This window comes from Pieris napi, chromosome 7 (genome assembly GCF_905475465.1).
Source record: "Pieris napi chromosome 7, ilPieNapi1.2, whole genome shotgun sequence".
Lineage (NCBI taxonomy): Eukaryota > Metazoa > Arthropoda > Insecta > Lepidoptera > Pieridae > Pieris > Pieris napi.
Window position 1 is genome coordinate 772,007 of NC_062240.1, and position 13,840 is coordinate 785,846.

General features: G+C 33.3%; 1 protein-coding gene across 2 annotated transcripts in view; it reads left to right on the forward strand.

Moving 5' to 3' along the window:
* The first annotated feature begins 1,129 nt into the window (after positions 1 to 1,129).
* LOC125051255 (protein dachsous) overlaps positions 1,130 to 13,840 on the forward strand; it is a 237,852-nt gene continuing 225,141 nt past the window's right edge. For both annotated transcript variants that reach the window (XM_047651467.1, XM_047651468.1), the window contains exons 1-2: positions 1,130 to 1,339; positions 9,244 to 10,990. In XM_047651467.1, coding sequence (XP_047507423.1) covers positions 9,287 to 10,990 — 1,704 coding nt within the window. In that variant the 5' untranslated portion in view covers positions 1,130 to 1,339; positions 9,244 to 9,286. The remainder of the gene's footprint in view (positions 1,340 to 9,243; positions 10,991 to 13,840) is intronic.

Here is a 13,840-nt window from a genome sequence, read left to right on the forward strand (position 1 = left end):
TTTATATCTATATAGTCATTTGCTAGGACGGCTGTAATGAGTTGTTTATAAAGACACATATACACTTTTTCATAGAAACTAAACATCAGATCTAAACGATGAAAGCAGTTTAAGATCAAATGAATTAGCTATATACAGCCCGTAACGAATTAGACGCAATAATTATTATTATTAGACGTATAACAGCGTAAACATATTTTGACAGTAAGAGATGAAGATGAGGCACTCTGCTATGGTTAAAAGAGTACAATCCTGTTTGCGATAAGAAGAATTTACTTCTGAAGTGATTTGATTTTATAATTACATAACATACCCAAAAGAAAACTAATTAAATATTTAAATTTAAGCAAAAAAGAAAATTCCCCATATGCCCACATCTTGTTAGAGACTTTTATATTTTCCGGAAGTTGCGCAGTGCCTAGAGAAAGAATGTTCGTCTTCCGTTTGGTTACAAAATAAAATTTGGAGTTTTAAATTTGAATATCCAGAAAAATTAAAAAAAATATTGTAACCGTATCTAAGGCCTGTGTAGATATAATAGGGTGTTTAAAATAGATACTAAAGACTTATCTAGTCTATAGTCTACAGAGTAAAAATATTTTAGTGGTGTTATCATAACGTTATCCACGGATCAAGTCGGCGTCCCTATCCAGGGAGGCACGAAATTGGCGCTCAAAACGGTATGCGAGCAACCTGTTATGAGAGAGGGGGAGGCAGAACGCGTCGGCCGCTCATAAGATACCAACAAAGCGCTTTAAGCACTGTGTTCCGCAGCGATATAAAAGCCTTATCAAGAAAGCGCAAAGCGAACGACTGTCTTTAAAATTTAAAATTAATAAAGTATATTTCATAATATAGAGTTATTATTTTAAACTAATTGATATTTATTATCCAAATAGTCTAGGTTAAGATATTCGTAAAAATAAAATTTAAAAACAGTTTATAGTTGAAGGTTTTCCCATATTGGAGAGAACAAAATCATGCCATTTGTTAAGAGGAAAGAATGTGCTGAGCAACCCTTGCATTTTCCTTGAAACGATTATTCAGCGCTTTGTATCGATGCAAGCGCTTTTCTCTCCAAGGAGTTGTTAGCGCACACGGCCGGCTCTCGACAGTGCCTTCCGAAGTTTCGTCGCGTTCGTGTCAGTGTACGCGCGCTGTCACAAAAAACACGTTTTAGTGAAAACTTGTGCCGAAAGTCAAATGTTATTTAGATTCTTGTAAATTGTGATTACATCGGATTGCAGTGAAGTGTTTTGTGTGTGCAATCTCTTGTTTAAAGTAGAATAGAAACGAAATTGATTATGGTTGATGTTGTGTTGTGCTAAGGATTCTGGAGGTTGGTTCGAGTTTTGACTAAGTTGTTAAGGAGTCGCTTTTAAGCTCGTAAGCCTGCGTAGATATTTTAGGAGACGTTTATCAAATACTCCGCGATTTTGATGGAAAAGTTACTAATTGGTCAAGTCCAGTTAATAACAATCTAACAAAAACATGTATAAAATAGAATACGAAATTAATTGAAAATGTTTTAAATTTCGAACACTTATTACTTTGACGTCGCAGGCTGTGTAGGTATTAGTTGTCGCGTGGACTGGTTTAGATAAAAAGTCGGCTACTTATTCGCAGTTGTAAAAAGATGGCTCTCGGGACCTTCATTTCAGCCAAGTTTATGAAAATTTTGTCATCCAAAAAAAATTCGCCGTATGCGTCCTTAACTGACATATAAGTTTAGGAAATAAAAGTTTTACCCAGATAAACGTGAAGAGAACTTAAACTAGTCTGTACAATCGATTTTATAATCTCTTTTTTATATCAATCTCCGTAGTAAAAATCGGAAAGGAATTTCATTGTCTTTACAAGTAAAATAAAACACTTAAAATGTTCGTGCCTTTATTGAGGCTTTAACGAAAAACGATTAAATCTCTAATCAACGAAAAGAAACTAAATCGCCCACGGGATTTTAAAAACAAAAAACAATCAAAGGTTAAAAGTATCGGCTTTCGAGTTCTTAAGAAATCGCATTTCGAATATAAAATAGGAAAAAGTTACTTGTTCTGAAGATATATGATTCCTAATCCTATAATTACTCCTTTCCAACTACATAAAAAGCTAAACCCCTATCTAAATAGCATCTATCGTTTTCCTACAGAAAAGACACAAATACGGAGCACAGCTTTAATTGAAAAAAAGAAACTCGTCCGATCGTACTGCAAATCTATGTACTAGAAGTCACTGGTATTTGCACCTGCCATTGTCTATTTAGCACTTCCCATTAGCCTTTATAGACAAAGATAGCATATTTCTAATCTTGAATTACTCTACTAATTAGTTTACTTCAATGTGAAATTAAATTAAGATAATCAAATGTTATTTTGTAGTTTCCTTTCTTGCAGAGGAAGTTCGTTAATAAGTAAAAACTTTATTCTCTCATCAAATAGAAAATTATATTCATAAGAGATCTATTATGTTGAAACCAAATTAAAAATTCATGGTACGATAATAAGAGCACCAGTTTTGTTATAATCGGGTGATTAATAAGGGCGATAAAATGTTGATGAGTCAAAGAAAACGTAGCAGAAAATTCAATTCATAAAATTTTGCTTGTAATTTGTAAAGAAATTTTTTGCATCGAGAATAATACCGAAACATGAATTATAATAACTATTTAAATAAGTACACAGGTTAGACGACAATAAAACTGTACCGTGGTCGCTAGACTTGACAACTTAACTGTAATTGACATTTTTAATTATCTTCGACGTCGTAGCAAGCGTCTAGTTTTTACAAACGGTATACGATATACATGGAAATCATTAGAACACAATCGGATGTTGGATTTCTTGTTACTACAGCCTAGCGATTGTAATTATGCAATTCGATTCATTATAGGTTGAGTTGACATGTGATATTATGAAAAAATACGCATGGATAGTTGTGGAGTGTATATAATATAATAATAACAAAAGCCTTGTAAAATACAATACTTTACACTTAAACACATTTAGATTTCTATCAACTCATTCTTTTGTGTGCCCTTTTTTGGCAAAGGAATCCTCCAAATTCCTGCCTGTACTGTACATATATATATTAAAAAACCTTCCATGTATTGCAAAACATTTTACTGTTTAATTAACTACTAGCTGTAAATATAGAGTCAAAATTACGTGACGTTGTACGGTTATCTTTACATTATCTATTAACTGTCAATCAAAAAGTAAATAAATGTCATTATAAAGAATTATGTTGTCAAATTAACGGTCTTTTCGCATGATACCAATTGTTAAATTTAAATATCTATGATATACTAAAAAATACCCCAGAAAATTTCATCAAATATTTATCGATGACTGTATATTTTATTTGATAAAATTAAGGTGCATTTATCTCTTAATCAGCTGCCGAACAATATTAAAAACGTAATTCAGGTATCGTTTACCAGAGACAAAGTAATCATAGAACTTTAAAAGTTAAGTAATATTAATAGTAATACATTATTCGATACTTAAGGAAACGTCAAAAGTTTTTACCAATCAAGTACCGGCGGATAAATATCTATATTTTCGTTAACATTTTTCTCAAGTGCAAGCTTTTCAATTATAACACACTTTACTATGCGATGTTCTATATATATATATATATATATATATATATATATATACTATATAGCTTACGCATATTAGATACAATACAATGTTGATATTGACAATTTATAAAAAGCAATGCCCGTGCAATGATCACTCTTCAATCATTAATTACATAATTCTTGTAATGTGTCACCATTACTCTTCGAAAGGTACAAAATAATCATCAAGACTGTACAATATATCCACTTTATCGGCGAAAAATCGCCTAAAGATTGTATTTCTTTCTCGTAAATTACATCAGAGTAAAGAAACAAAATTTACACCATTTAATAAAGAAATAACACGAATTTAACGAATACCTGAACACCTACGCGCCATTTTGATTTCACCAAAGTAGTTTATCGGATACTTAAAAATGTGCTTTGTGTGTTATTGAAAAAAATGTAAAGTTGTTTTATGTGTTGAAGAAATGGCTTCAGGCGTTGGTTTGTACGAGTACAAAGCGTCGATTGATAACAATCATATTGAATGCAAAGTAGGCTATTCGAGTCTATCCGTTGACTCTACTTTTATTTAAGACTCTTTGTGAATACGTTTTTATGGTAAACTTATATCCCACATGTCGATTTTCAAATGTAAATAACATGTTTTAAATATTGTTAACCCAATAATAATAATAACCCAATAATAAAACCCAAATGAGGCATACACTTTACTGCTTCTGTCTTCCAACCCAAAATCATTATTCCAATGGCAATCGAACTCAAAACTTCCACGTTATATAGTAGTATACAACATGGTATAAAACAGACATAATAACATTCCTTATATAATATCTACGAAAGCTTTTAAAACGCTTAGACTGTATCTAAGTATATGTTTTGATAGATGTCCTAGACATTACAAAATACCATAGATTATATTGTTATTAAAAACGAACTACGCATAGAAAACTTCGAAAAGCATGTGATTTAAGTTTAGCTAGAATTTAAAGGTGTTCATTTAACATTTATTAAATGGTAGGCTACGACAGTCAAATTATCGTTCAGAAATCGCACAATAACTTATTCGTGCATAGTTGATGCTTTGGGAAGGAATGGAGAACGTTGGGATCGCAGCTTGCGCATTTTTGAAGCTAATTCAGCGCGGCGGCTTTTTGGCCATCGCCGACGCTTACTTCGGCAATTTGATACATTTTTACTAAGATATTATATCTCGGTTTTTAGATCGTTGGATAATTTGCTACAATTATAATTTTTCGTATGTGTTAATTATAAGAAAAGTCTGCCCCGCAAGACATAACTTCACAACATTGTTTATAGGAAGTTATATAATTCAATACTTAAGTGATAATAACGATTAGTAAAATATTATGCAATTACAAAATTATAGATTTCATACTAAAATATATATTTACAAATTGCGTAAATAAATGATAAATCAGTGGCGCTACAACCTTTTTATGTCTGGGCCTCAGATTTCTGAATCTGTTTCATAATCATTATTCAATCTAATAGGCAAGTAGGTGATCAGCCTCCCGTGCCAACACGCCGTCGACTTTTTGGGTCTAAGGTCTTCCCTTCACCGTTCTAGCGAATGTTAAATCAGTAATAATGTCAATTTGTGCACAGCCGATGATCGAACCTACGATCTCAGGATGGAGTCGCACGCTGAAGCCACTAGGCCAACACTGTTCTAAATGTAGATGTTATATTATTCGGCTTAGCAATACTTAGAATCGAGACCAAAAATTACGGTTCCAAATAAAGTCGCAGTAAGGAGTGATTTATTAATTAATTTATTGACATATGGAGAAATACAACAAATGTGATGGTGGGAAATAATCGATAAAGAAAATCGACTTATATAATAATAATATTCGTAGGAATAAAGATGAAGACATAGCTATCCAAATCTTTCCGAAAACCGAATTAAAATCCTTTACGTTATTAAACATAAAGACATCTTTACACCATACTAGCGTTTGTCCCGGTTTCGCTTGACTGGACATTAATTATTTAATAATTAATATAATAACAGCAATCTGCCCACGGACACACATTGCCAGAAGTCTCGCAAGTGCGTTGCCGGCCTTTTAAGAATTTTTATTGAACGACCCTTAGTCGAACCGATTCTTATTTCGAAAATAAATGAAGCCTACGCTACTCAGGGACAATGTAGCGTTCTATTAAGTATATTTAACAAACATAATACAAAATCTTCCTTCCTTAAATAATTAGTTTATAAAAAGAGAAACGTATTAATAAAAATAATACCTAGTCACCCTTGTGAAATTTTCTTTAAATATTCTGATAATACACTTAACTTGGATAACATTTTTTATTCATACGTGTAGAAATCGCGAGTACATTAATTCTGTTTAAATGCCTGCCTCTGATACAGACCGCTTGCAATAAAAAATGTATTTTATTATCTAGAATAACGCGTATTCAAGATATGTGAATATAAAGACTTGTTATTCCATTTTTGGGCGAAATGTTTAAAAGTGACCGCGTTCTTTAGTGAAGCATTATATTATGAAACTGCAGTTTTAGAGAAAAATCTTTTAAAAACTAGATCCTTTTTAAATCTGCATTAAAAAAGACAAACCAAATATACTATTGATGTCATTATCAATAGTTCGGCTTTCTCGAAGCAAATGCTTACTTTATCTATCGGTGCAGAATTGAAATTCAGACTTGGACATCTCGCCATCCATTTTGCGGTGCTGCTTGCACATCATTATAATCTCTCTTCATGACTCAAGTGAGAAGCATTTTTATAATCTCTTTATAAATTCAAATCTAGGGTGTTACTTTGACGTAACTCACACACTTTTTGACTGTAAGTTAATTTTTTTTAAAAAGAATAATGTAAAATCTAAAGTTGCAATATTTGTGAATATGTGAGCACCATGTATACATATATAATAGTTAAGTTATCTGCTGCAATGTTTTTTTATAACATCATGCGCCTATTTTATTTTTGTATAGGTTATTCAAATCAATAGTAGTATAGATTTTCTTGGCCATTATTTTATTTATTCTTGCACAGTATTTTTTTTAATATTTTTAACTTGTAATTTTGACTTTCAAAAGTGCTGTTTTAATAGGCCTAATTGAAATAAATGATTTGATTTTGACTCTGAAAAACAATAAGAAAACTTAATTAAGAACGAACACTCAAAACGCTTAAAGAAAAATTATATTAGGTACTTAGCTCTAGCAACTTCTTCATGACTGACTTCTTTTAATAATGGGAATAATACTTATTCTTAAAGCTAAAGAAAGAAATATACAGAAATGGAAATATACAGGTTTTTAAAGTGTATAGAGGGTGCAAATTCTCGATGCATAAACCTACTGGAACTACGTTGCAAGATAGTTAAAATATAATTTTACTGAAACAATCGTTTCTAAAATTCTAATAGATCCTCTCGTTACGTGTGCGCTTGCGCATTTCCCGAGGCTACCTGAGCTTTAACAAAAGACCTTAAAAATAAAACGGCCCGAACAGACGGACATAAAAATATATTTGTGTAGCCTATTGTTAAGTTGTAGTTTTAATGACAAGGCATTAATTATGATTATTTTACACAAAAGACTGCGGTGATCGCATACCAACTTTATTATGCGAAAATGTCTGCATTAAATTAAAGTGTTACACAAAATATAATACATTATGTATAACACTATACATAACAATTTTACTGTTCACTTATCTATAGATTCATCTTTCGCCATTTTCGTTGTCAGAATTAATAATATAAAAGAACATATTTTTGCCGTTAATTAGATCCATTTAGATTGCTCGGTGGAAATTAAAAATTGTAAAAAATTTGGAAATAATTGTTAACAAGTTTTACATCCATGATAATTACAGTAGCATAAAATTTACATTTAGTACAATAGAATACGTTTGAGGGTTAGCTAAGGCAAGACAAGATAAAAAATATTTGCTTTAAGTGAGACTTTTCACAAAAGATATTTGGTTAAAACAGTTTTGCGAAAGATAACATTAAATATTATAATAAAAATACAGTCAGATAATTTCACATTAAATTAAAATAAAATAAAACTGTATGTATTTAATCAATCTGCTTTCTGTTTATGTACCAAAAATGTAAAATAAAATAAAAACAATAAATAATAAAACAATATTTTTACTGTATTTAATATTGAGTCTGAATATTTAGGAATACTCTACGTGGATATTACCAATTTGGAAGGCTTTTGAAATGGTTTGAATGGCATTTGGATTGGTTATTGCTCCAGCAAATAACATAAAAATTAATTAATCCTATTTTACTGGTAAATATTCTTATTCGAAGTAGCCGCAAATGCCAAGACTGAGAATGGGTTTTATCGCTGTAGATTAGGAGATAATTTCAATACGTACAAATTGTTTAAATGTTGTTATGCGGCCTTGGATACTTAAACTATGTTGTGTTATATATTAATTATTTCATTATAGGAATTTAGAATACATTTATACTATAAATATCAGTCGTAGAACAATGTTAATATAATAATCTAATCCTCTTATAAAGAATCAACTAACGGTCTGTTGACATAAAATATTCGTAAGCGAGGCCTTAGAATATTCACTGCAACCGTCACAATATATTACACTAAATAAATCAGTGGCACTACAACCTTTTTAGGTCTGAGCCTCAGATTTCAGTATCTGTTTCATGATCATTTGTCAATCTAATAGGCAAGTAGGGGATCAGCCTCCTGTACCTGACACACGCCGTCGACTTTTTGGGTCTAAGGCAAGCCGGTTTCCTCACGATGTTTTTCTTCAACGTCCGAGCGAATGTTAAAGCACTCATAGAAAGTCCATTAGTGCACAACTAGGGATCGAACTGACTGAAGCCACTAGGCCAAGACACATATCTTAGATTTAAATATTATTTTAGTCCGTTTAAATTCAGCCATTCCACATCAGTCCCGCATTTTTCATTATTAAACCGGTCTAAGCGGATTAACTAATTGCAGCCGGCGATTTTCATAGAGATGTGAAGAATTCTAATTTCGTGTGATTTGTATTTAATTTTAATTAATTAATTTTAATTATCTGGTCAATTGTTAATGAGGTTCGTAACTTATAACTATTACATCTTTTATTTACCAGATTTATCGAAGTGAATCAAAACGCAAAGTGAAATAGTTTTCTGGTAATTTAGATAAACAGTAACTAAATGTTACCGGGTTTAGTTTAATTATATACCAAGTAAACTGGAGTGGACTGTGAAAGCTTTAAATTATAATGAAGTACCCTTCACTTCACTTTTATGCGCTACTTTAGACTATAAATTAAACTAGGTTTATAACGCTCTAATCCAGTTTTAAAGGTCCGGATCTTGGATATTCTAAAATTTACTACAACGAAAAAAACACAGAGTTAACAGGAACAAAGTAGCCAATTGGAGGACTTTGCCAACTGTAGGCGTACAGATAGAAACATCGATATTTAAAAATTAGTAAGCAAATATAAATAAAGGGTAATATTATTATGATTAATCTAGTATAACTTTTTTTTTATACAAAACGGACGTCCATAAAAGGCAAACAAACACCATTCCCATGCCCTATTTGGTATTCAAATAAATAAGTTTTATCAAAACATCTCAATTTATTTATTTATTTTTTTGCAGGTGTTCGTGACGATGTGTGAGCGGTGAGAGCAACAGTCGCGCGATGTTGCGCGCACTTGTCTATCTGTTGGTCGCTTCGGCGGCCGCTGAACATGTTCGCGAATTCACCGTCAGAGAGAACGCTCGCGCCGGTACTCTAGTTGGCCATCTGGGTGATGAGCTCCCCGACGCCGCCCCACCGTACACGATAGTCCCCGTCCCGGGTAGTGCCGTAAATGACGACCTTAAAATAGACCCCCACACTGGTGAAATACGGACACGAGTGCCATTAGATAGAGAGAATAGGGACCATTACGCTCTAGTCGCTATCCCCGCGAGCGGTGATAATATCCGCGTAGTCGTCCGAGTCTCCGATGAAAACGATAACGCGCCTACATTCCCAACCGCTATCATGAACGTTGAGTTCTCTGAAAACACACCCAGGGACGTTAAAAGAAAACTTAATCCTGCTAAAGATCAGGACCTAGGTATTTTTAACACCCAACGGTATAATATAGTATCTGGCAATACAGATAACGCGTTCAGACTATCATCGCATAGAGAACGGGATGGTGTTTTGTATTTGGATCTGCAAATCAACGGATTTCTTGATAGAGAAACTACAGATCACTATAAATTAGTTATAGAAGCTTTAGATGGAGGTACTCCACCATTAAGAGGGACGATGACGGTAAATATTACAATTCTAGACGTAAATGACAATCCCCCAGTATTCGCTGAAAGTGCTTATTCGGCTATGGTCCCCGAAAACGCTACAGTAGGAACAGCTGTTTTAAAAGTATTTGCAATAGACTCTGATGCGGCTGAAAATGGGCTCATTGAGTATTCTATCAACCGCAGACAAAGCGACAAAGATAATATGTTTAGAATAGATCCAGATACAGGTGAAATTACTGTAAACAAAGCTTTAGACTTTGAGACCAAAGAGTTGCATGAATTAGTTGTCGTCGCTAGAGATAAAGGCGCGCAGCCTTTAGAAACGACCGCATTTGTATCCATACGTGTTACAGATGTGAATGATAATCAGCCGACAATAGACGTGATATTTTTGAGTGACGACGCTACACCAAAAATTTCAGAGGCGGCGCAGTTGGATGAATTTGTTGCCCGAATATCTGTTCACGACCCAGATTCTAAGACGGAATATTCAAACGTTAATGTAACATTAAGCGGTGGCGATGGACATTTCGATTTGCGAACGCACGATAATATCATATACTTAGTGGTAGTTGCTTTACCGTTAGATCGAGAATCTCAGTCGTCGTACACGCTGAATGTAGTTGCAACTGATAAAGGCTCGCCCCCGTTACACGCTTCGCGTATAATCAATCTACGGGTGACAGATGTTAATGATAACCCTCCAGCATTTCTGGAGAGCGTTTACAGAACTAGTGTACCCGAAGCTGCAACTCCTGGTACTCCGGTCATTCAAGTATCAGCGAGTGATGTTGACGAAGATGAAAATTCGGATATTCGTTACTCTTTGCTTCCCACTGCTCAATCTGATTGGTTTTCTATTGATGAGCGTTCTGGTCTCGTTACTACTCGGTCTCGTGTAGATTGCGAGACAAACCCCATGCCTAGTTTGACGGTGGTGGCGAGCGATCGTGGTAGCCCCCCCTTATCCTCCACGGCGACTCTCCTGGTAACAGTTCTGGATGTGAATGACAACGAGCCGATCTTCGACCAGTCTTTCTACAATGTCACCGTGCCGGAGAATGAAGCAGTAGGCAGCTGTATTTTAAAGGTAAGTTGTAGTTCGTAATAGTTAATAATAGTAAATATTTAATTATTAAGTTTCCTATTTAATTGCAATGTCAAATAATATAGAAAAAGTTAAAAATTAAACAAAAAAGTGACCTTAATATATTCCAACATGTCTCCAAACAAAATTTATAAATTACTCTACTAAGTGCATTCTTCAAACCCAAGGCCTAAGTACAATATGAATGCTTTACTAACATTAAAGTGGAATATGTAGCTATAATTTAAGAGAAATAAAATGTAGAGAGACTTTCTCTACGTGTCGGTGATTACAGCTTCCGATGTTACATTAAAGGCTTTGGACTACGTATTAATCATAACTGTATCAGACGGATAGAGTCATTTCGAAATTGTAGGTTTTATTACACGCTATTTACTTTAAAAGATTTGGAAACTCTGATATTAGCCTACATATACGATATGGTTCATTATGTATCTTCAGATGTGAAAGTTAGTATCGTGTCGAGCGATTATGTCTGCTTGTCGCTGAAAATGTCAGGGAAATGTCAGGCAAGTTTTCGAGGCACATGTAGTAATTGTTTGTGAGCTTCCTAGAGTTTAAGTAATTGTTTATAAAGTGCCTCATGGGCGTTGAACGAATTTCGATACGAAGAACGAAATTCTGAACGAAAATGATTCTTAAATATAAGAATTAGTAATCAACTTAATCGATATTTTAAAGTTAACAGTAAGTCAATATTGCTTTATTTAACGGTGTGCGAATATAATATTTTCCACGTACCTTTGGTTAGTTGAAGCAGAATTATCAACAATCTTTAAACATTGTTCGCGAGCGGTTCCGATAAACAAGCCTCGACAATTAGTCAGTGAGACAGATCAATTTCTTTTATCTCCAACCGCCTGGGACGAGAATTTGTTAAAAAACCTTCCGATTTTCATTAAAGCTTATCGGTCGAATCCGCCAGGTAATAACTTACGGATAATTCGTTTTAATATATGAAACATAGTCATAAGTGAGGGATATAAATCTATCTCGCGAAGTGATGCGAGTTTCGGCGCAGGTTGGAGCGCATCGCAAATTGCGATCTAAATTGAAATTTAAACAGTGTACGAAGCCCCGGGCGCTTCAGCCAATAAGCTTTTGGCGGCCGGACTTGTATTGAAACGACAGTCAAGCATTAAGCAATTTCCTAGTGCTATTTTATTGTTATATAAATAGTGTGTTATTATTTGATCTTATAATTTACGACAACGCGAGGTTATATTTGATTTTGTTTTCTCGAAAGGTTTAACATTTATTACAGATTCTGTTCTTTATTTCAGTGTTATGGATTTGGTTCTTTTAAAAATGTTCGTTCTTTAAATTCTCAGTCATTGCTAATAAATTCCGCAAATATGTATATTCCCTTTTAAGGTCATTGCTCCCACATACGTTTGAATTGTACGTGATTTGTATTTGTATGGTTTCATTAGACTGCGAACAGCGTTCTGGCCTATATTATTAGTAGATTGTTATCTCGAACCCTTATATGTACTGATAATTCTTAGATTTTTTCGCAGACTGCGAAGTTAGTTTGTTCTGTGAAAACATACGTTCTCGTTCCTTTAACTTTTCTTTTTTCTTGGGAAAAAATAGGAATGCAAGTCGATCTTGTTCTGTCACCTTATCTTTTAATCTATTGATTGCATCATGGTTATACTAGTCCTAACTACGTTAAGGACGCAAAATGAGCTTGTCGGGATCAGATAGTTATAATAAGGTTTTTTTAATGACTCCTAGGCGCTGGCATAACAGGTAGTCAACCCTGGTATTATTTAGTTTTAAACAATTGCCAAACTGGAATCATTATTTACACGTAAAAGCCTTAAATTCGTGTAAGTTAACAGTTTTGCATTACCGTTTAAGAGTTCATTACATTTCTCAATGGGGTTATAATAGTCCATTTGAACGTTGTAAATTATAAGTTACAATGTAGAGATTAGATTCTGATATCACAAAGCGATCAAGATAGACCGTACGTGTGCCTACTGCGGAATCGAACCTTAATGTTATACAATTGTTGCGAATGTGAGCTTGCTCTGATGCTATCCAATGAATTAACATCTGAAACCTTCCGATTGGAATGAGGTGATGCACCAACATTTATCGGAACATGGGAAAATCAACGAACTATAAGAAATCAGATCGGACGGAGCTATGCTATTTTATATTATTTATTTATTATTAGCTAAGCGTTAGGTTTAAAGACATTTATACTGTGTAATATACTATCTATATAATAAATAAATATTTGTATGTTCGTATACTTATATTGAATAAACTCAAAAACTACAAAACCAATTACATAATTACCTACTAATATTATTTAACATTTTCATTTTACATAGAAGTTTGTTCTATGATTTTTTAAATATAAAAAATGCATATTATAATTTTATAATAGTGTGTACCTACTTAATATCCTTGGAGCACAATTTAAAGGTCGTATTATTTACAGTCATAGAAACTTAGTTTAAAAGAACAAATAGTTTACATTTATACTTAAAAAAGGCTTATGACATATTTTTTAAGAAAATCGAAAATCTTAATTACTCCTTGCAAGATTGTGAATTGTCCCCTAATACGGATAATGAGTGAATTTTAATCGTTATGCTTATGGTAATGTCATTTGAATGGACTGTTCCAAACGGTTTATTATATTAAAGTTATATTCTCTTTCAATTACAATGTCCTCTATATAAAGTATACAATGAAAAATCTGTGGCGAGCTTGGCAGCTCACTACAGTACTTGGAATAATTCAATACCACACATATTGTGGACTCTAACAGAGTAATATAATGATAATGTCGTCTCATAATATAACTATATT